This window comes from Rhinoraja longicauda, chromosome 2, assembly GCF_053455715.1.
Source record: "Rhinoraja longicauda isolate Sanriku21f chromosome 2, sRhiLon1.1, whole genome shotgun sequence".
NCBI classification, from domain to species: domain Eukaryota; kingdom Metazoa; phylum Chordata; class Chondrichthyes; order Rajiformes; family Arhynchobatidae; genus Rhinoraja; species Rhinoraja longicauda.
Window position 1 is genome coordinate 3,970,959 of NC_135954.1, and position 22,253 is coordinate 3,993,211.

General features: G+C 46.7%; 1 protein-coding gene across 6 annotated transcripts in view; it reads right to left on the reverse strand.

Annotated features, from left to right (window-relative positions):
• mak (male germ cell-associated kinase) overlaps positions 1-22,253 on the reverse strand; it is a 51,439-nt gene that overhangs the window by 24,049 nt on the left and 5,137 nt on the right. For all 6 annotated transcript variants that reach the window (XM_078414113.1, XM_078414095.1, XM_078414086.1 and 3 more), the window contains exons 2-8: positions 14,792-15,129; positions 11,728-11,782; positions 8,183-8,304; positions 5,933-6,012; positions 5,257-5,389; positions 4,159-4,330; positions 981-1,148 (exon numbers count right to left, since the gene is read on the reverse strand). In XM_078414113.1, coding sequence (XP_078270239.1) covers positions 981-1,148; positions 4,159-4,330; positions 5,257-5,389; positions 5,933-6,012; positions 8,183-8,304; positions 11,728-11,782; positions 14,792-14,892 — 831 coding nt within the window. In that variant the 5' untranslated portion in view covers positions 14,893-15,129. The remainder of the gene's footprint in view (positions 1-980; positions 1,149-4,158; positions 4,331-5,256; positions 5,390-5,932; positions 6,013-8,182; positions 8,305-11,727; positions 11,783-14,791; positions 15,130-22,253) is intronic.

Sequence of the window (22,253 nt, forward strand, 5' to 3'; positions counted from 1 at the left end):
AGTTGGGACACTGTTGGGCGGTGTGGGCGAGTTGGGCCGAAGGGCCTGTTTCCACACTGCATGACTCTATGACTCTATAGGAGCAGAATTAGGTCATTCGGCCCATCATGTCTACCCCACCATTCAATCGCAGCTGATCTATCTCTCCCTCCTAACCCCATTCTCCTGCCTTCTCCCCATAGCCCCTAACACCCGTACCCTTTCAGTTCCCTTGAAAGTTTACTTCATTCTATCTGCAAAGGCCTGCCCGTCCAACGACTCCAGGAATGCAGCCTGAAGAAGGCTCCTGATCCATGTTCTCCAGAGATGCTGCCTGACCCGCTGAGTCGCTCCGGCACTCTGTGAAACGTCACCTATCCATGTTCTCCAGAGATGCTGCCTGACCCGCTGAGTTACTCCAGCACTCTGTGAAACGTCACCTATCCATGTTCTCCACAGATGCTGCCTGACCCGCTGAGTTACTCCAGCACTCTGTGAAACGTCACCTATCCATGTTCTCCACAGATGCTGCCTGACCCGCTGAGTTACTCCAGCACTCTGTGTCCTTTCTTTGTAAATCAGCATCCACAGTTGCTGGAAAGAACCACATACGTAACTGTAGCCTCAGTTTATCAAACTGTGCAAAGTTACAGAATATTCCTCCTCTGTTTAGATTAGTTTAGTTTAGTTTAGAGATACAGCACGGAAACAGGCCCTTCGGCCCACTGAGTCCGCGCCGAGCAGCGGTCTCCGCACACTTACACTACCCTACACACGCTAGGGATAATTTACATTTATACCAAACCAATTAACCTACACATCTGTAAGTTTTTGGAGTGTGGGAGGAAACCGAAGATCTCGAGAGAAAACCCACGCAGGTCACGGGGAGAATGTACAAACTCCGCACAGACAGCGCCCGTAGTCGGGATCAAACTCGCGTCTCTGGCGCTGTGAGGCAGCAACTCTGCCGCTGCGCCACCGTACCGCCCCTGTTAACTTACTTGACTAGCATTTGGTCGCCTTTTAGGATCCCAATAGAGTGTTTCTTTAATGAGCTGAATTGCGTCATCACTTGCATTGGGTATCAACGTCTTCAGGTGAATGGGCGCACACTGGGGAAAACGGAAATTCATGGCAACCGAGAGCTGATAACCTTCTGGCCAGTCGCTCTGTGAAGGGAAAAAGAAAGCTCTCAGTCAAAATTAGAAACTTCCCAAGATAAACAAGTTCACAAGTTTAGAATTAGGCCATTCGGCCCATCGAGTCCACTCCGCCGTTCTATCATGGCTGATCTCTGCCTCCTGACCCCATTTTCCTGCCTTCTCCCCAAAACCCTTGACACCCGTTCTGATCAAGAATTTGTCCGTCTCTGCCTTAAAAATATCCACTGACTTGGCCTCCACAGCCCTCTGTGGCAATGAGTTCCACAGATTCACCACCCTCTGACTAAAGAAGTCCCTCCTGACCTATCTAAAAGAGCGCCCTTTCATTCTGAGGCTGTGACCTCTGGTCCTAGACTCTCCCACTAGTGGAAACATCCTCTCCACATCCACTCTATCCGGGCCTTTCATTATTCTGTAAGTTTCAATGAGGTCCACCCTCATCCTTCTAAACTCCAGCGAGTACAGGCCCAGTGCTGTCAACTGCTCATCATATGTTAACCCACTCATTCCTGGGACCCTCCTCTGGATCCTCTGTGGCAATGATTTCCACAGATTAACTACAATATTAAGTTGACGTTACCCTTTCTACAGATGCACCATGGAAAGCATTTTATCAGGACACGTCACAGCTCGGTTTGGGAACAGCTCCGTCCAAGACCGCAAGAAATTTGCCGGCGAATTGTGGATGCAGCCCAGACCATCACACAAACTAACCTCCCATTGACTCCATCTACACCACACGCTGCCTCGGCAAGGCCAGGAGCATAATCAAGGACCAGTCTCTCCCTAGACACTCCCTCTTCTCCCCTCTCCCATCAGGCAAAAGGTACAGAAGTGTGAAAACGCACACCTCCAGATTCAGGGACAGTTTCCTCCCCATATGTTATCAGGCAACTGAACCATCCTACCACAAACAGAGAGCAGTGCTGAACTACTATCTACCTCTTTGATGACCCTCGGACTATCCTTGATCGGACTTTGCTGGCTTTACCTTGCACTAAATATTATTCCCTTATAGACAATAGACAATAGGTGCAGGAGGAGTCCATTTGGCCCTTCGAGCCAGCACTGCCATTCAATGTGATCATGGCTGATCATTCTCAATCAGTACCTAGTCGCTCCAGTCTTTCAACATATGACAGTCCCGCCATTCCGGGAATTAACCTAGTAAACCTACGCTGCACGCCCTCAATAGCAAGAATATCCTTCCTCAAATTTGGAGACCAAACCTGCACACAGTACTCCAGGTGCGGTCTCACTAGGGCCCTGTACAACTGCAGAAGGACCTCTTTGCTCCTATACTCAACTCCTCTTGTTATGAAGACCAACATTCCATTGGCTTTCATGTATCTATACACTGTAAATGGCTGGATTGTAATCATGTACTGTCTTTCCACAGGTAGACTTGTCTTTCTGTAGACTAGGTAGCAAGAAACAAAAGCTTTTCACAGTACCTTGGAACGTGTTGCAATAAACTAAGCTAATCGAGAACTATGCAAGATTTAAATGAAAAATATTAGGTCTCTGCAGACCTATTCCTGATCTCCCATCTACCTCAGTGAAGACCTTTGAACTATCTTTAATCTGTACGGAGTTTGTTCGTTCTCCCCGAGACCTGAGTGTGTTTTCTCCAAGAACTTCGGTTTCCTCCCACACTCTAAAGACGTACAGGGTCTGTGGTTTAATTGGCTTCGGTAAACGATCACCCTGTACACACTAAACACACTAGGGACCCGTAGTTACGAGCCCAGGTCTCTGGCGCCGTGAGGCAACAACTCTACCGCTGTGCCATTGTCTTCATGCCCAAGATTTGGTTCAGTTCAGTTTAGTTTATTGTCACTTATACCAAGGTACAACGAAAAGCTTTTGTCATGTGCTAACCAGTCAGCGGAAAGACAATGCATGATTACAATCGAGCCATTTACAGTGTAGAGTAAGAAATGTTGCTGTCGGAGTAGAGATTTAAGAGTGTGGAGCGATGGTAATATGTGATTGATCCAAAAGTCTGTAGTCTCTTTTTGCTCTGGTTTATTTCACTCACATGTTTAAACCATAATGTTGTATTCTTAATGTCTTAATTGTATTATGCTTTATTCTTAATAGTTTACTGTATGTTCGTGTTGTTGCTTGCGAGCGGAGCACCAAGGCACATTCCTTGTATGTGCACATACTTGGCCAATAAGCCTCATCTATTGTATCCGCTGCTCTAGATGTCAACCCCAAACCGTTAGAGACTCCTCCACACTCACCACATTCAAAACATCGCTGAAGTCTCACCTGTTCAGTACTGCCTTCAACCATTGAAGGTCACCTCACCTTCTGTCTCCTTTCTCTGTTCGTTTACTTATTTACTTATTTATCTATTTATTCATTTCCCTATGTTCTCTAAATCTCTGTAAAGCGTCTTTGAGTATATGAAAAGCGCTATATAAATAAAATGCATTATTATTATTATTATAACTTCTTTACATCGGCGAAACCAAACGCAGGCTCGGCGATCATTTCGCTCAACACCTTCGCTCAGCCTTAACCAACCTGATCTCCCGGTGGCTGAGCACTTCAACTCCCCCTCCCACTCCCAGTCTGACCTTTCTGTCATGGGCCTCCTCCAGTGCCATAGTGAGGCCCACCGGAAATTGGAGGAACAGCACCTCATATTTCGCCTGGGCAGCTTGCAGCCCAGCGGTACGAACATCGACTTCTCCAAATTTAGATAGTTCCTCTGTCCCTCTCCTCCCCCTCCCCCTCCCAGTTCTCCCTCTACCTTCCTGTCTCCACCTATATCCTTCCTTTGTCCCGCCTCCCCTGACATTAGTCTGAAGAAGGGTCTCAACCCGAAACGTCACCCATTCATTCTCTCCCGAGATGCTTCCTGACCCGCTGAGTTACTCCAGCATTTTGTGAAATAAATACCTTCGATTTGTACCAGCACCTGCAATTATTTTCTTACACTGACCAATAAACTTATTCATTGAAAAGGAAAGTTGCTCAGTAAAGTTCCCACATTGTCACCTACTTTCTTTGGTGTGCCCAACACTTGGCAAATTTTAAAGATTTCATCGACTTCACTGACTCCGGGAAACAGCGGCCTGAGTGTGTACAGTTCAGCCATGATGCACCCCACGGCCCATATATCTATCGGAGAACTGTAGATCGATGATCGCAGCAGCACTTCAGGAGCACGATACCTGGGAAAATAGGGAGAAGGTTTCATGGGAAAAAAACATTTCTCACAATCACAATAATACTTTATTAGCCAAGTATGTTTTGCAACATACGAGGAACTTCATTTGCTGCACAGTCATAACAATAAAAAGCAACAGGACACACAAAATACAAAATTTCAGCATGAACATCCACCACAGTGACTCCTCCACATTCCTCACTGTGATGGAAGGCGAAAAAAACGTTCAATCTCTCACCTCCTTTGTCCTCTGGGATTCATTTTTTCAAACTGTCAAAATATGTCATAGCTACTTTGCAAAGTCATTAATGGCTTTACAAATACAGGTCCACCACCGATTTTCTAACCCCCCCCCCCCCCCCACCATATAACCGGAACAAATCCCGATGTTGGGGGAGTCCAGAACCAGGGGCCACAGTTTAAGAATAAAGGGGAGGCCATTTAGAACTGAGATGAGGAAAAACTTTTTCACCCAGAGAGTTGTGAATTTGTGGGATTCTCTGCCTCCGAAGGCAGTGGAGGCCGATTCACTGGATGCATTCAAAAGAGAGTTAGATAGAGCTCTTAGGGCTAATGGAATCCAGGGATATGGGGAGAAAGCAGGAACGGGGTACTGATTGAGAATGATCAGCCATGATCACATTAAATGGCGGTGTATCCATGTATCTCACCCCCGAAAACGTGGCGCCCAGGCCTGGTGTTCCGGGCCGATCTCGACCTCATCGGGATTCCTATGCTAATCGGCGGGCCCAATTTGCCCCCCTGCGGTCCGGGCTCTGGAACCGCAGAGAATCCCACAGATTCACAACTCTCTGGGTGAAAAAGTTTTTCCTTTTCTCGATGCTACTTTCAAAGAATTAAGTACCTGTATATCTAGATCCCTCTGTTCTATAACAGTCCCATGTAAAAATCATATAAAATTGGACTTACCATCGTGTGGATACATAGTCAGTGTAGGGTGGACGTGATCTTATCTCTCTGGCTAATCCAAAATCTCCTATTTTGACAAGATCTGGACCCATGCAGAGTAAGTTTTCTGGCTTCATGTCACGATGAAAGAATCCTAAAAGATATCCAGACTTTCTTAAAACAGTAACTAGAGTCGCACTCAGCACTTTAAGATGCAGTATTAGCAAATAAAAGATCTGCAGATTTTAGAATAAAATAAAAGACAAATAAAAGATCTGCAAATAAAAGATCTTACAGGTCTTACATTAACACAAAAAACTGGAGTAACTCAGCGGGTCAAGCAGCATCTCTGGAGAAAAGGAACAGGTGACATTTTGGGTCGAGACGTCACCTATCCATGTTCTCCAGAGATGCTGCCTGACCCGCTGAGTTACTCCAGCACTCTGTGAAACGTCACCTATCCATGTTCTCCAGAGATGCTGCCTGACCCGCTGAGTTACTCCAGCACTCTGTGAAACGTCACCTATCCATTTTCTCCAGAGATGCTGCCTGACCCATTGAGTTACTCCAGCACTCTGTGAAACGTCACCTATCCATGTTCTCCAGAGATGCTGCCTGACCCATTGAGTTACTCCGGCATTTTGTATCTACCTTTTGCAAGAGAGGTGGCCTACACCGGCCCTTAGCAAAAACCTACCGTGCTTGTGGATAAAAGCCAATCCTTGTATTATTTGGTACATTATGTTCCTAATGATCGATTCAGGAAATAACCTATCTCTGTGGAGAGACGTAAACATCTATGAATGAGTGAAGTAGTTTTCAATGGAGTTCATATTTGTAATACTTTACTTTAGACTTTATAGAGACACAGCATGGAAACAGGCCCTTTGGCCCACTGGGTCCGTGCCAACCAGCGATCACCCTGTACACTAACACTATCCTAAACACACTGGGGACAATTTACAATTTTACCAAAGCAATCTGAGCAATTTAAGGCACCATATCTGAGGAAGGATGTGCTGGCTCTGGAGAGGGTCCAGAGGAGGTTTACCAGAATGATCCCAGGAATGAGTAGGTTAACCGATGATGAGCATTTGTCGGCACTGGGCCTGTACTCGCTGGAGTTTTGTGGAGGGGATGTTTCCACCAGTGGGAGAGTCTAGGAGTGGAGGTCACAGCCTCAGAATTAAAGAACGTTCTTTTAGGAAGGAGATGAGGAGAAATTTCTTTAGTCAGAGGGTGGTGAATCTGTGGAATTCTTTGCCACAGAAGGCTATGGAGGCCAAGTCAGTGGATATTGTTAAGACAGAGATTGATAGATTCTTGATTAGTACAATTGTCAGAGGTTATGGGGAGAAGGCAGGAGAATGGAGTTAGGAGGGAGAGATAGATAAACCTTGTTTGGATGGCAGAGTAAACTTGATGGGCCGAATGGCCTATTCCTTATGACCTTATGAGCCAATTCACCTACAAACTCGTACATCTTTGAAGAGTTGGAAGAAACTGGAGCAGCCTACGTGGTCAAAAGGAGAATGTACAAACTCCTTACAGACAGCACCCATAGTCAGGATCGAACCCGGATCTCTGGCGATATGAGGCAACGCAATCTACTGCTGTGCCACTGACAAACTCAGTCTGAATTTTTTTAAAGTGCTATTATTGCTTACAGGCAACCCCAACACCAACCATACCTCGTCTCAACACCGAGGCTGAACAGAGAAGGGGTGAATTGTAATTGTCATTGACTGCATCCAAGGTGGAAACTGAGAGCTTGGTGAACGCACCAACTTGGAATAGATACGTTGAATGCACAGAGCCCTTTACCCAGAGTAGGGGAATCAAGAGGCTTGTACAAGACATTGGTGAGGCCACATTTGGAGTATTTGTCTTCAGTTTCGGTCACGCTGCTATAGGGACGGTCATAACGGCAATATATAGGATGAATGCACAGAATCGTTTACTGGGAGCAGGGGAATCAAGAACCAAAGGACATAGGTTTAAGGTGAGAGGGAAAGATTTAAAGGGCAAAAGGTACAGAAATGTGAAAACACACACCTCCAGATTCTGGGACAGTTTCTTCCCAGCTGTTATCAGGCAATTGAACCATTCAACCACGAACTAGAGGGCAGTCCTGAACTACTATCTACCTCATTGGAGACCCTCGGATTATCATTGATCAGACTTTGCTGGCTTTACCTCGCACTAAATTCTTATTCCCTTATCATGTATCTGTACTCTGTGGATGGCTTGATTGTAATCCTGTATTGTCTTTCTGTTGACTGGAGCTTTCCACTGTACCTCAGTACACGTGACAATGGACTAAACTAAATACCTATAGAAAGCAGAGAGGCAATGTTTTCACACAGAGGGTAGTGAGGATATAGAACCAACTACCAGAAGAGGTAATTGAGGCAGGTGTTATGACAGCATTTAATAGACATTTGAACAAGACCATGGATGGGATTGGTTTAGGCATATGAGCCATACGTGGGCATGTGGGAATAGCGTAGGTGGGTATTCTGGTCAGCATGTGAGATGGACCGAATGGCCTGTTTCCATGCTGTAAGACTTTATGACAATAATAAACATATGTAAAAAATCAACACAATATCCCCATTTCCCCAAAAGTAGCAAAATCAGAAATAGAAGGTAGACACAAAATGCTGGAGCAACTCAGCGGGTCGGTCAGGATCTCGGGAGAGAAGGAATGGGTGAAGTTTCGGGTCGAGACCCTTCTTCAGACTGATGTCAGGACCGGGGACGGTCCTGGAGAAGTGTCTCGATCCGAAACGTCACTCATTTCTGCTTTCCCGAGATGCTGCCCGACCCGCTGAGTTACTCCAGCATTTTGGGTCTACCTTCGATTTTAATCAGCATCTGCAGTTATTTTTTCCGAAATATAAAATCAGAAATAGAGTTGAAAAAGCTTTTTGAATAAAAGGCTTACCTATCTTTCATGAGTTGATAGAGGTTTTCTTTCATGTATTCAAAAATAAAGTAAAGATGATTATTTTCCCTTATAACTTCTTTGAGCTTGATAATATTGGCGTGGTTTAATTTCTTCAATGACTGCAAAACAATAAAAAAAAAATTAAAAATGCATTACTCATCTCATGTGGAAATCATCTGGACAATATAAAGTTCTGATATATAGTGAATGAATTGAGGCGGCACGGTGGCGCAGCGGTAGAGTTGCTGCCTCACGGCGCCAGAGACCCAGGTTCGATCCTGACTATGGGTGCTGTCTGTACGGAGTTTGCATTCACTCCCTGTGACCGCGAGGGTTTTCTCCGGGTGCTCTGGTTTCCACCCAGGATCGTGCAGATTTGTAGGTTAGACAATAGACAATAGGTGCAGGAGTAGGCCATTTGGCCCTTCGAGCCAGCACCACCAATCAATGTGATCATGGCTGATCATTCTCAATCAGTACCCCGTTCCTGCCTTCTCCCCATACCCCCTGACTCCGATGTCCAGGATGTTCTCCAAAAGGATTGCATGTTGCTTCTCGTTTCGGCCAGCAGGTGTCATGCAAAAACTGATCAGAAAACACAGAGTGTGTAAGAAGGAACTGCAGATGCTGGTTTAAACCGAAGATAGCCACAAAAAGCTGGAGTAACTCAGCGGGACAGGCAGCATCTCTGGAGAGAAGGAATGGGTGACGTTTTGGGTCGAGACCAGTCTGAAGAAGGATCTTGACCAGAAACGTCACCCACTCCTTCTCTCCAGAGAAGTTGCCATCAATCAGGCATTTTCTGGTGACGGGCAGATATGCACAAGACAAGCAATAACATAGGCACACATGCGCACAAACAGACAATCATAATCACACTCACAACAATACTTTATGAGCCAAGTATGTTTTGCAACATACGAGGGACTTCATTTGTCGTACAGTCATAACAATAAAAAGCAACAGGACACACAAAATACATTTTCACATGAACATCCACCACAGTGACTCCTCCGCATTCCTCACTGTGATGGAAGGCGAAAAAAAAAGTCCAATCTCTCCCTTCCTTGTCCTCCAGCGGTCGGGGGCCTCTAACCGTCCGTTGACGGGACGATCTTGACTCCCGTAGCCGGCGGCCGGCTTTCCTCGTCGGGGTGATCCAGCTCCTGCACCGGGGGGTATCTCAGCTTCCCCGTGCCGGGCGACCTACCCCGGGTAGGGACTAGTCGAAGGTCGTGCGGCCTTTGGAGCTTCCCGACGTCGGTCTCAACCCGAGACTGCGAGCTCCGCGATGTCAATAGACAATAGACAATAGGTGCAGGAGGAGGCCATTCGGCCCTTCGAGGCAGCACCGCCATTCAATGTGATCATGGCTGATCATTCTCAATCAGTACCCCGTTCCTGCCTTCTCCCCATACCCCCTGACTCCGCTATCCTTAAGAGCTCTATCCAGCTCTCTCTTGAATGCATTCAGAGAATTGGCCTCCACTGCCTTCTGAGGCAGAGAATTCCACAGATTCACAACTCTTTGACTGAAAAAGGTTTTTCCTCATACCCGTTCTAAATGGCCTACCCCTTATTCTTAAACTGTGGCCCCTGGTTCTGGACTCCCCCAACATTGGGAACATGTTTCTTGCCTCTAACGTGTCCAACCCCTTAATAATCTTATACGTTTCGATAAGATCTCCTCTCATCCTTCTAAATTCCAGTGTATACAAGCCTAGTCGCTCCAGTCTTTCAACGTCGGCAGGTCGTAGTTGGAGCATCGATCCCAGGCAAGAGATCGCACGCTCTGACGGTAAGTCCACGCCCTCGCGGTGAGGCTCAAAGTCAGTCCCGGGCAAAGCCTCCGGCTCCACGATGTTAGGCCGCAGAGCGACCGGAGAGACGGTCCGGAAAACAATCGCATCTCCGGCAAGGTAAGAGATTGAAAAAAAGTTTCCCCTGACCCCCTCCACCACCACCCACCACATAAAACAAACTGGAGAACATTCACACAAACTTTTAAAACACACTAAAAATAACAAAAAAAGTTCGAAAACGACAGACTGGAGGCGACATCATGCGGCGCCCCCTGGCGGTGATACACACAAACATGGGGTGTTAGGGGGAAGAGAGGGGCAGGGGAAAGAGAAAAGAGTTCATCCCACATAAATCTTTAAGGAGCCTGAGACCCGAAACGTGTCTGAAGGGTCTTGGCCCGAAACATCACTTCATTCCTTCTCTCCAGAGATGCCGCCTGTCCCGTTGAGTTACTCCAGCATTTTGTGCCGACCTTTTGTGTGCCATTGTATGTTCGTTGTTAGTACCTGAACTGATGTACAGCATATGTGCTATACAAATAAAGTTGACTTGACTTGACTACCTAAAGTTTTAAGTAGATGTGTGGGGAAGTTTCTTTCTTACACAGAGAGTGGTGAGTGCCGGGAACGCACTGGCAGGGTATCGTGGAGGCAGATACGATAGGGGCATTGAAGAGACTTTTGGATAACCACATAGATATGGAGCGATATGGATTATATGATTTGGCAAATAAGAGTTGGTCTTGGCATCATGCTTGGACCAGATATTGTGGGCCGAAGGGCCTGCTCTGTGCTGTACAGTTCTATGTTTTATATTCTAAAGTTCAAGAGAATTGCAAGTAATACTTAATAGAGATAGGAGCATCGTGATGGAGCGAACAGTTAGCATTAGCACAAAAAGCTGGAGCAACTCAATGATAGATCATAAGTGATATGGGCAGAATTAGGCCATTCGGCCCATCGAGTCCAGAAATTTACAAGACAGTCCTCAGGTTTAAGTCAAGGCTACAGTTTAAGAATAAGGGGTAGACCATTTATAACGGAGATGAGGAAAAACCTTTTCACTCAGAGAGTTGTGAAGCTGTGGAATTCTCTGCCTCAGAAGGCAGTGGAGGCCAATTGTCTGGATGCATTCAAGAGAGAGATAGTGCTCTTAATGATAGCGGAGTCAGGGGATTGGGGAGAAAGCAGGAACGGAGTACTGATTGTGGATGATCAGCCATGATCACGGTGAATGGCGGTGTTGGCTCGAAGGGCCGAATAGCCTACTCCTGCACCTATTGTCTATTGTCTAACTCAGCTGGTCAGATAGCATCTCTGGAGAAAAGGTATAGGAGACATTTCGGGTCGAGACCCTTCTTCAGACTCGACCCCTAACGTCACTTTCATGTTCTTGTTCTTGTTCTATGCCTGTATGAAACTCTGCGAGTCTTCAAGGTACAACAGAAGTCTTTATTACAGTAACTCAATGCTGGCAGCAAGACAACTAAAATGGCTACAACCCCACAATAACTAGGTACAAAACATCTCCCTTTGTCCTGTGCAGCGCCACCTCCTGCACGGGAGGAGCAACGGGTCCTCCCACCCCACACAGTCCATCAAACATCACAGTCACCAATTCCTTTTCTCCAGAGGTGCTGTTTGACCCGCTGAGTTGCTCCAGCTTTTTGTGTTTATCTTCGGATTAAACCAGCATCTGCAGCTCCTTCCTACATGGTTAGCATTAACAGTTGGCATTACCTTAACTTCTCTGAGGTTTATACATTCATCCCACGAGTAGAATTTCCTCTTCATCCTGCAAAATTAAACACATGGACTGAAACAAATGGGCTTCAATGAAGCCTAGACAATGACACTAAAAATATTCTTAAAAAGGTAATGGGAAAGTAAAATGTAGGAATTCATCAAGATAATGTAATACACTCACTGAATGTAACATAGCCTTGCTCAGTATGGAATTCTCTCCCTGCAGTTGGCAAGCTGATTAATGGGATATCAAAAGTATAAGTGTTCTTGAAATTTATTTAAATCTTCTAGCACCCGTGAATATTTATTGAGTCTTCAAGCAGGTTGAGCAGTTGAAGAGCATCCTCTCTATTATCAACAGCATCCTCTCTATTATCAACAGTTCTCTGGCCACTGGCACTGTTCCAACCTGTTTCAAGCACGCGGTGGTCCAGCTCCTACTGAAAAAACCTAACCTAGACCCCACCTTGCCTAGCAACTACAGACCCATTTCCAAACTGCCATTCCTGTCAAAAGTCCTTGAAAAGGCAATTCTAAACCAATTAGTGCCCTACCTGCACCAATACACCATCCTGGAAAGTTTCCAGTCAGGTTTCAGAGCCCACCACAGCACAGAGTCTGCCTTGTTGAAGGTACACAACGACCTGCTTCTCGCCATCGACACCGGCGACTGTGCAATCCTGCTCCTTCTCGACCTCAGCGCAGCGTTCGATACAGTGGACCACACCATCCTTATTGACCGTCTCCGGTACGCGGTTGGCATTGATGGCACTGCCCTGAGCTGGTTCGTTTCCTACCTCAAAGATAGGAGTTTCGCCATCAACATAGGCAGTTATTCCTCTTCTCCAGCTAGCCTCTCCTGCGGGGTTCCACAAGGCTCCATCCTAGGCCCCATTCTCTTCTCTCTATACATGCTCCCCCTTGGCCAAATCATTCAAAGGCACGGCATTTCTTTCCACTGCTATGCCGATGACACACAGCTTTATCTCCCCCTGAAACCCAACAACCGGTCAAATTTAAACAGCCTCTTACACTGCCTTGAGGACATAAAATGTTGGATGGCACAGAACTTCCTCCAATTAAACGAGAGCAAGTCTGAGGTCATCCTATTCGGCCCCCCCGACTCCATCAAATCGATAACAGGCAGTCTTGGAAGCCTATCCTGCCTAGTCAAACCGCATGTCAAAAACCTCGGCGTGATATTTGACTCTGCATTAAAGTTTGACAAGCAAGTCAATGCTGTGGTAAAGGCCAGCTTCTTCCAACTTCGTACCATAGCTAAAATCAAACCTTTCCTCCAATTCGACGACACTGAAAAAATCATTCACGCTTTCATTTCCTCCCGCCTAGACTACTGCAACTCCCTATACACTGGGATCAGCCAATCATCCCTGTCCCGCCTGCAACTGGTCCAAAACGCCGCAGCGAGACTCCTGACGGGTATCCGTAAAAGGGACCACATCATGCCGATTCTGGCCTCTCTCCACTGGCTCCCTGTATGGTACAGAATCAACTTCAAGCTCCTCCTATTCACATATAAAGTTCTAAATGGACATTCCCCCCCCCTACATCAAAAATCTTCTAACCCACCTCTCTAACTCCAGGTCCCTCAGGTCGGCCGACTTGGGGCTACTCACTATCCCGCGGTCTAGGCTTAAGCTCAGGGGTGACCACGCTTTTGCGGTTGCAGCTCCTAGACTGTGGAACAGCATCCCTCTCCCCATCAGAACTGCCCCCTCCATCGACTCCTTTAAGTCCAGGCTCAAAACCTATTTCTACTCCCTAGCGTTTGAGGCCCATTGAGGAGGCGCTGTGAACTGTTTTGTATGTGCTGTTATGTTTGTGTGCTACTGTATGTTTCATTTTTTTCCTTAGTACCTAAACAGATGTACCGCACTTTGGTCAACGTGGGTTGTTTTTAAATGTGCTATACAAATAAAATTGACTTGACTTGACTTGACTTGAAGAGAATTTCAAAAGGCATTTGGGCAGGGACATGGATAGAAAAGATTTAGAGTCATATAGTCATACAGCGTGGAAACAGACCCTTCGGCCCAACTTGCCCACACCAGCCAACATGTCCCAGAGCTACACTAGTCCCATCTGCCTGCGTTTGGCCCATATCCCTCCAAACCATGTACCTGTCTAAATGTTTCTTAAATGTTGCGATGGTCCCTGCCTCAACTACCTCCTGTGGCAGCTTGTGGGGTGGGAACTGTAACATTGTCTCTCCTGTACGGAGACCCGACCTTTGTTTTCTGTGTGGTGTCTCCGTTCCCGCTGCGGCCTAAAAACCGGCCATGCACCTGGAGCTGGCGGGCTCCGGCTGGGACCACCCGGGCTCTGGTTTGCAGAGCTCGCGGCCCGGACTCACCACCTGCGGCGCTGGCTGCCTTCAGATGCTGCGGGTGTGGCTGCAACTCGTCTCCGGAGGCTTCGACGCGGGCCGCGTGGACGTCGGAAGCTCGCTGGCCCCTGGGTGGGGGCCGACATCGGGAGCTCCGGCAGCGGCAGCGGCAGCGTCTTCGCCCACCCCGAGTCGCGGGGCTTGGGTCGGCCCGCCGCGGACCTTTCATCGTCCGGCGCGGCCTGAAATAGGCGGCGGGATTTTCTCCGCACGGCAGGGGCTTCAATGTCGGGAGCCTCGACAGCCCCGACGTGGCAACTTCAACAGCCTGACCGAAGGAGAAGACGGCAGGGAAGAGAAAGACATTCTGGCCTTCCATCACAGTGAAGAGGGGGGACTGGAGGAGACTCACTGTGATGGATGTTTCTTTTGTTTGGTGTTGGCTATGATTGTATGTGTTATTGCATTTTTATTGATTATTCTTATTGGTCTTATTGTTGAACTGCGGGTAATTTTTCATTTCACTGCACATTTATGTGTATGTGACAAATAAATGACTATTGACTATTGTTCCATACACCCACTACCCCTCAGAGTCCTATTAAAAATGACAAGAGATTTCTTACCCTTGATTATCCTTCAAGAACCTTGTTAGAATTTTGGTACTGATACTTAAAAAAGTCCTTTATGTTGTTGAAAATGCGCACATACCTTTTGATGGCCACCAATTCTCCAGACTCATTGCTCTTCCCCATAAGGACACAGCCATATGTCCCATCCCCCAGCTGTTTCATCGTTGTATATCGATTCATATTTGAACAAAAAGAAAATCGATACAGTCGGAAACCTAAGGGTCAATATTCCTTCATCTGTTTGATCCGCAGTTTAAAAAAATGGTACAACTCCAAGACTGATTTAAAGTCTTCAGATATTGCTCTCAGAAATGAAAGAAGTCCTTGGATGTGTGTTTGTTTTTCATATCCTTAATCCGTATTTGCAATAGGTTACAAGACTATCCTTGTGACTGGTTCTCTGCCATTCTGCTGTAACTGCAAAACAAAAGCATCCATAGAATTAGTTTTATACCGTAGCACAAAAGAAAAATAATCTATACAGTCGGAAACCCAAGATTCAGGGACAGTTTCTACCCAGGCAACTGAATCGTCCTACTGCAACCAGAGAGCAGTGCTGAACTACAATCTACCTCATTGAGACCCTCGGACCATCCTGGATCGGACTTAGCTGGCTTTACCTTGCACTAAAAGTTATTCCCCGATCATGTATCTGTACACTCGATTTGGTCTCCTAATTTGAGGAAGGACGTCCTTGCTATTGAGGCAGTGCAGCGTAGGTTCACGAAGTTAATCCCTGGGATGGAGGGACTGTCATATGAGGAAAGATTGGAAAGTGGGCCTGTATTCACTGGAGTTTAGATGCCTGAGAGGGGATCTTAGAGATATGTATAAAATTATAAAAGGACTGGACAAGCTAGATGCAAGAAAAATGTTTCCAATGTTGGGGGAGTCCAGAACCAGGGGCCACACAGTCTAAGAATAAAGGGGAGGCCATTTAAAACTGAGGTGAGAGAAAACATTTTCACCCAGAGAGTTGTAAATTTGTGGAATTCTCTGCCACAGAGGGCAATGGAGGCCAATTCACTGGATGAATTTAAAAGAGTTAGATAGAGCTCTAGGGGCTAGTGGAATCAAGGGATTAAGTGTTGGAAGCATTTTTTATATTGAGCGCCTGGGTGGGTGCCTGGAAAATGCTGCCAGGGGTGGTGGTGGAGGCAAACGCGATAGTGGTGTCTAAGAGGCATTGAGATAGGCTCATGGATATGGGAATGTTCATAAGTTGTAGGAGCAGAATTAGGCCACACGGCTGATCAAGTCTACTCCGCCATTCAATCACAGCTGATTTATCTTTCCCTCTCAACCCCATTTTCCTTCCTCCTCCCCTTAACCCCTGACACCCTTGTTAATCAACAACCTATCAATCTCCATCTACATCTTAAAAAATATCCACTGACTATCGTATCTGCTGTCACCACCACCATAGGCAGCGCATTCAACTACCCTCCACTCTCTCGGTAAAATACTTGCCCTGCACCTCTTTCAACTTTGCCCCTCTCACCTTCAAGCTATGCCCTCTAATATTTGATTTTTTACATCCTGGGGAAAAGGTTCTGACTGTCTACCCCATCTATACCTCTCAGGGACTCCTGCAAGTCACAAGAACTGTCTTGGTGTCGAGAACCAACATTCTCACCTCTGGAATATGCGCGGTTCGATCTGTGTAGTGATGACACCAAGACAGTGGTGGGGTTCGGAAACAAATGGTACTTGCAAAACCACAAACTGATTATTGGTGAAGGATCACAGCCACACGGATATTCTTGATCAGTGCGGGTGTCAGGGGTTATGGGGAAAAGGCAGGAGAATGGGGTTAGGAGGGAGAGATAGAACAGCCACAATTGAATGGCAAAGTAGACTTGAATGGCCCAATTCTGTTCCTATCAATTATGACCTTATGACCTTAACTAATCAAGAATCTATCTATCTCTGCCTTAAAAATATCCATTGGCGGCCTCCACAGCCTTCTGTGGCAACAAATTCCACAGATTCACCACCCTCTGACTAAAGAAATTCCTCCTCATCTCAATACAATACAATACAATACAATATATCTTTATTGTCATTGTACCCAGGGATACAACGAGATTGGGAATGCGCCTCCCATACGATGCAATCATTTAATTAATTTAGACAACAGCAACCCAACAAAACAATTGTAACAGTTTTAGACAGGATAAAGTGCAAGTTGATCTATGCGTTGTGACCATCCGGCTCAGCAGGACCGGTTCATAGCAGCTATGGCCCTGGGGATGAAGCTGTTCCTGAGTCTGGAGGTGCGGGCGTAGAAGGCCTTGTATCGTCTGCCCGATGGAAGGAGTTCGAACAGACTGTTGCAGGGGTGTGAAGAGTCTTTGTGGATGCTGGTGGCTTTTCTGAGGCATCGTGTGTTGTAGATGCCCTCCAAGTCTGGTAGCTGTGGTCCGATGGCCCTCTGAGCTCTATGGACTACCCGCTGTAGAGCTTTCCTTTCTGCCTCCGTGCAGCTGAGGTAATTTCTAAATGTACCTTCTTTAATTCTGAGGCTGTGGCCTCTGGTCCTAGACTCACCCACTAGTGGAAACATCCTCTCTGCATTCGCTCTATCCAGGCCTTTTACTATTCGGTAAGTTTCAATGAGTTCCCCCTCATCCTTCGAGTAAGTTTAGGCCCAGTGCCGTCAAACGCTCATAAGAATGGTGGGGTATGGGTAGGGGTTGCCAACTTTCTCACTCCCAAATAAGGGACAAGGTGACGTCACCAACCCGCGCCCAGCCAGCGGCCACGTGCTCCTGCTCCACCAATGGCGGCCGGACCGGGAGGCGGGTTGCTACGCAACCTCCGTTAGGCAGCCCCCTGGGCCTACGCTGTCCACCAAGTAAATACCTCGCCGCGAAATTACAGCGAATGCAATCCTCAGCCTTCTCTACTCCCCAGTGTAACCAGAGTACGTGGCGTTAATCCGATTGATTCAATTTTTGCAGCGAAGCTTCGGCTGTGGACTTGCTGCCCAGAGGAATATTCGCTGACTATGGCTTGGATACGCACGCTGGAGGAGGATTTCTACTTTGTAAACCCCGTGTTTAAATATTTGTATAAATCAGTGTCCGGGCCTACAGTGTCCGTCCGGGCCTACAGCGTCCGGGCCTACAGTGCCCCTCGTGTATTGCGCGAGTGGACGGGAAAGTGGGATAAGTTAGAACTAGTGTGAAAGGGTGATTGCAGATAGATACAAAATGGTGAACTTACTCAGCAGGCCAGGCAGCATCTCTGGAGAAAAGGAATAGATGACGTTACGGGTTAGAACCCTTCTTCAGACTGCCGAGTGGGTGAAAGAGTGATCGATGGTTGGCGTGGGATTGGTGGGCAGAACAATAGAAACTGTTGTTTCTTAAATAGTTAGTTCATATTACTTTATATCATCTATCTTTTACAGATGTGAAAGATTTATTTTTAAATTTAGAAGGATGAGAGGAGATCTTATCGAAACGTATAAGATTATTAAGGGGTTGGACAAGTTAGAGGCAGGAAACATGTTCCCAATGTTGGGGGAGTCCAGAACAAGGGGCCACAGTTTAAGAATAAGGGGTAGGCCATTTAGAACTGAGACGAGGAAAAACTTTTTCAGTCAGAGAGTTGTGAATCTGTGGAATTCTCTGCCTCAGAAGGCAGTGGAGGCCAATTCTCTGAATGCATTCAATAGAGAGCTAGATAGCGCTCTTAAGGATAGCGGAATCAGGGGGTATGGGGAGAAGGCAGGAACGGGGTACTGATTGAGAATGATCAGCCATGATCACATTGAATGGCGGTGCTGGCTCGAAGGGCCAAATGGCCTCCTCCTGCACCTATTGTCTATTGTCTATTGTCAATTGTCATACTACTGACTTGGACTTTGCAGTTGGTAATTACCTCCTGTTCTTGTGACTGCTCTTAGTCAGCCTCGGCAAGGTGGGCCGTGGCCATGCCCTGACGGCAGGCCTGGCTTGTCCGCCGCAGAACAGCGAGAGGGGAAGCCACTGAGCCCGGCCCTTGCTCATGCCCGAGGTCCGGAGCACCGGCGGAGAGGAGGGTGGAGGGAGTCAGAGATGGTGGTGAACGTAGAACAAGGACTGGTAAGAAGAACCGAAGCACCGGAGATGGGGGTGGGGGGGCGGCCTTATCTTCTGCGCCCTCACGTTCAGCTGCGGAAAGCACCCCAAGGGACACGAAGGTTGAAGATGGTCGAGCAAGGAGAGTGATGGCTACAATAGGTTTCTATGGCCATCTGTAGGTGGGACTGTTAAAATGGCACCAACACCTGGCACCTGTTGCATATGGACTCAGTGCACTGTTTCTGTACTTAGCTGGGGTTTGTACTTAGGCATGGCAATAATCTTACTGATCTATAAGCAAAAGAGAACACTGTACCTTGGTACACATGATAATAAAGAACCATTGGGCCATTAACTGTAATTTGCCACAGGCACTTTTGAGGCCAAGATAAGAATCAATATTTTTAAGAACTTGATACTTGAAAGCAACAAAGATGGCGTCAGAAACGCAGTAAGAGGGTGGCACCGCGGTAGAGTTGCTGCCTCACAGCGCCTGAGACCCGGGTTCGATCTCCCCATTGTGTAGTGGATATGATAGTTGGTGTTCACAAGATGTCTGGACATCTTTCGTCAGAGGGTGGTGAGTCTGTGGAATTCTTTGCCAAAAGGTTGTGGAGGCCAAGTCAGTGGATATATTTAAGGCAGAGATAGATACTTGATTAGTACAGGTGTCAGAGGTTTTGGGAGAAGGCAGGGGAATGGGGTTAGGAGCGAGAGATAGATCAGCCATGATTGAATGGCGGAGTAGACTTGATGGGTCGAATGGCCTAATTCTACTTCCATCACTTATGTTCCTGACTACGGCAGGATCTCTGTGCAGAGTTTGTACGTTCTCCCTGTGATTGTGTAGGTTTTCACCGGGTGCTCCGGTTTCCTCCCATACTCCAAAGGCGTACCTGTTAGTAGGTTAATCGGCTTAGGTAAAAAAAGATTGTCCCTAGTGTGTGAAGGATAGTGTTAATGTACGGGGATCGCTGGCCAGTGTGGATTCGGTGGGCCAAAGGGCTGCATCACTCTTTGTGTACTGCCTCAGAAAAAAATCTACCCAATCTTTGCACTCTTATTTAAGTGTGATTGTGCTTATCTACAGTATGATTTTACTGGGTTGTTTGCAAAACAAAGCATTTCACCGTATCTAGGCACATGTTCCAATAAAGAACAACAACAGCAACAAGCCTATTTACTGTTGACTAACACTGTAAATGATACCATCTTATTGTTCCAAATTAAAATTAAAATTAAAAACTAAACCAAATTTCAAAAAGAAAGTCACTTCTTCAATGTAAATATTAGACAAATTCCTGCAATTCATTGTAGAAACAAGGAACTGCAATGCTGGTTTCCGCAAACTGACACAAAGCGCTGGAGTAACTCAGCGGCTCAGGCAGCATCTCTGGAGAACATGGATAGGTGACGTTTCACAGAGTGCTGGAGTAACTCAGCGGGTCAGGCAGCATCTCTGGAGAACATGCACAGGTGACGTTTGAGGTTGGGACCGCCCATCAATGTCTGAATTGAGGTGCAATCCATCCACCTTTGAAACTTCCTCCCTTCCCAGAAACAGCCTGAATGACCAAGAAAATCCAGATCGTCTCTGCTTCCATCCCCTATCTTTATCAGGCTTCCTTGGAATTAAAGTCCGGCACCACCAATATTCTGCTTCTCAAGCAGATATTTAACAATTTAACTATCAATTGAGTTTTTCTCCACATGCAACTGCTTCTCGATGCAATAATAGATACAGTAGATGATGGTGGTAGGAGAATTAGCTCCGGACACTTACAGTTTCCAGCCCTATCAAGTCTTAAAATATCTGTACAATCCATGCCACACAATAGACAATAGGTACAGGAGGAGACCATTCGGCCCTTCGAGCCAGCACCGCCATTCAATGTGATCATGGCTGATCATTCTCAATCAGTACCCCGTTCCTGCCTTCTCCCCATACCCCCTGGCTCTGGTATCCTTAAGAGCTCTATCTAGCTCTCTCTTGAATGCATTCAGAGAATTGGCCTCCACTGCCTTCTGAGGCAAGAGTTCCACAGATTCACAACTCTCTGACTGAAAAAGTTTTTCCTCATCTCAGTTCTAAATGGCCTACCCCTTATTCTTAAACTGTGGCCCCTTGTTCTGGACTCCCCCAACATTGGGAACATGATTCCTGCCTCTAACGTGTCCAACCCCTTAATAATCTTATGCGTTTCGATAAGATCTCCTCTCATCCTTCTAAATTCCAGTGTATACAAGCTTAGTCGCTCCAGTCTTTCAACATATGACAGTCCCGCCATTCCGGGAATTAACCTAGTAAACCTACGCTGCACGCCCTCAACAGCACACCTACTAACATGCCCACTTCTTGGTGAACAATGCTGCCTGGAAGATCTAGCGGTGGCATACCAGAATGCTGCCCACTATGCAAGAGCCAGGCCCAACATTTGAAACATAGATGGTGGACACGAAAGAAGTCTAAGCAACAAAACATCAAAACTCACGAGTGCTCATGCAGGGCTTCAGCCCAGAATTTCCTGCTCCACAGATGCTGCTTGACCCTTTGAGCCCCTCCAGTATACAGTAATAGAATACTACAGCAGAGGAACAGACCCTTCAGTTCGCAATGTCTGTGCCAAACTTGATGACGTATACCCTGCGTATCCATGTGCCTATCCAAACGCTTCTGGTGGCAGAGTGCAGCGAGCATCTGCAGATGCTGGTTTACACTGAAGATACTGGAATAAAAAGGGGTTCTCGACCTGAAACGTCACCCATTCCTTCCCTCCAGAGATGCTGCCTGACCTGCTGAGTTGCTCCAGCATTTTGTGTCTACCTTCGATTTTAACCAGAATCTGATTTTTTTTTTCCTACACAGTGAAAGATTCTGTTTGATGCCTTTGAAAGAATGGGTTGACTCGGCTTATGTTCACTGGAATTTAGAAGGATGAGAGGGAATCACACCGAAACATTAAATTCTTAAGGGATTGGACAGGCTGGATGCAGGAAAAATGTTCCCCATGTTGGTAGAGTCCAGAAGCTGGGGTCACAGTTTAAGAATAAGGGGTAGGCCATTTAGGACTGAAATGAGGAAAACCTTTTTCACCCAGAGAGTTGTGAATCTGTGGAATTCTCTGCCACAGAAGGCAGTGGAGGCCAATTCACCTGGATGTTTTCAAGCGAGTTAGATAGAGCTCTTAGGACTAACGGAATCAAGGGATATGGAGAGAAAGCAGGAATGGGGTACTGATTCTGGATGATCAGCCATGATCATGTTGAATGGTGGTGCTGGCTCGAAGTGCCGAATGGCCTCCTCCTGCACCTATTTTCTATATTTCTATATTTCTATAAATATCACCACTATATCTGACTCCACCACCACTCCTAATGTCCTAGCCTGATGAGCCTCTTCCTATAGCTCAGGCCCCTCGAGTCCTGGCAACATCCTCGTAAATCTTCTCTGCACTCTTTACAGCTTAGTGA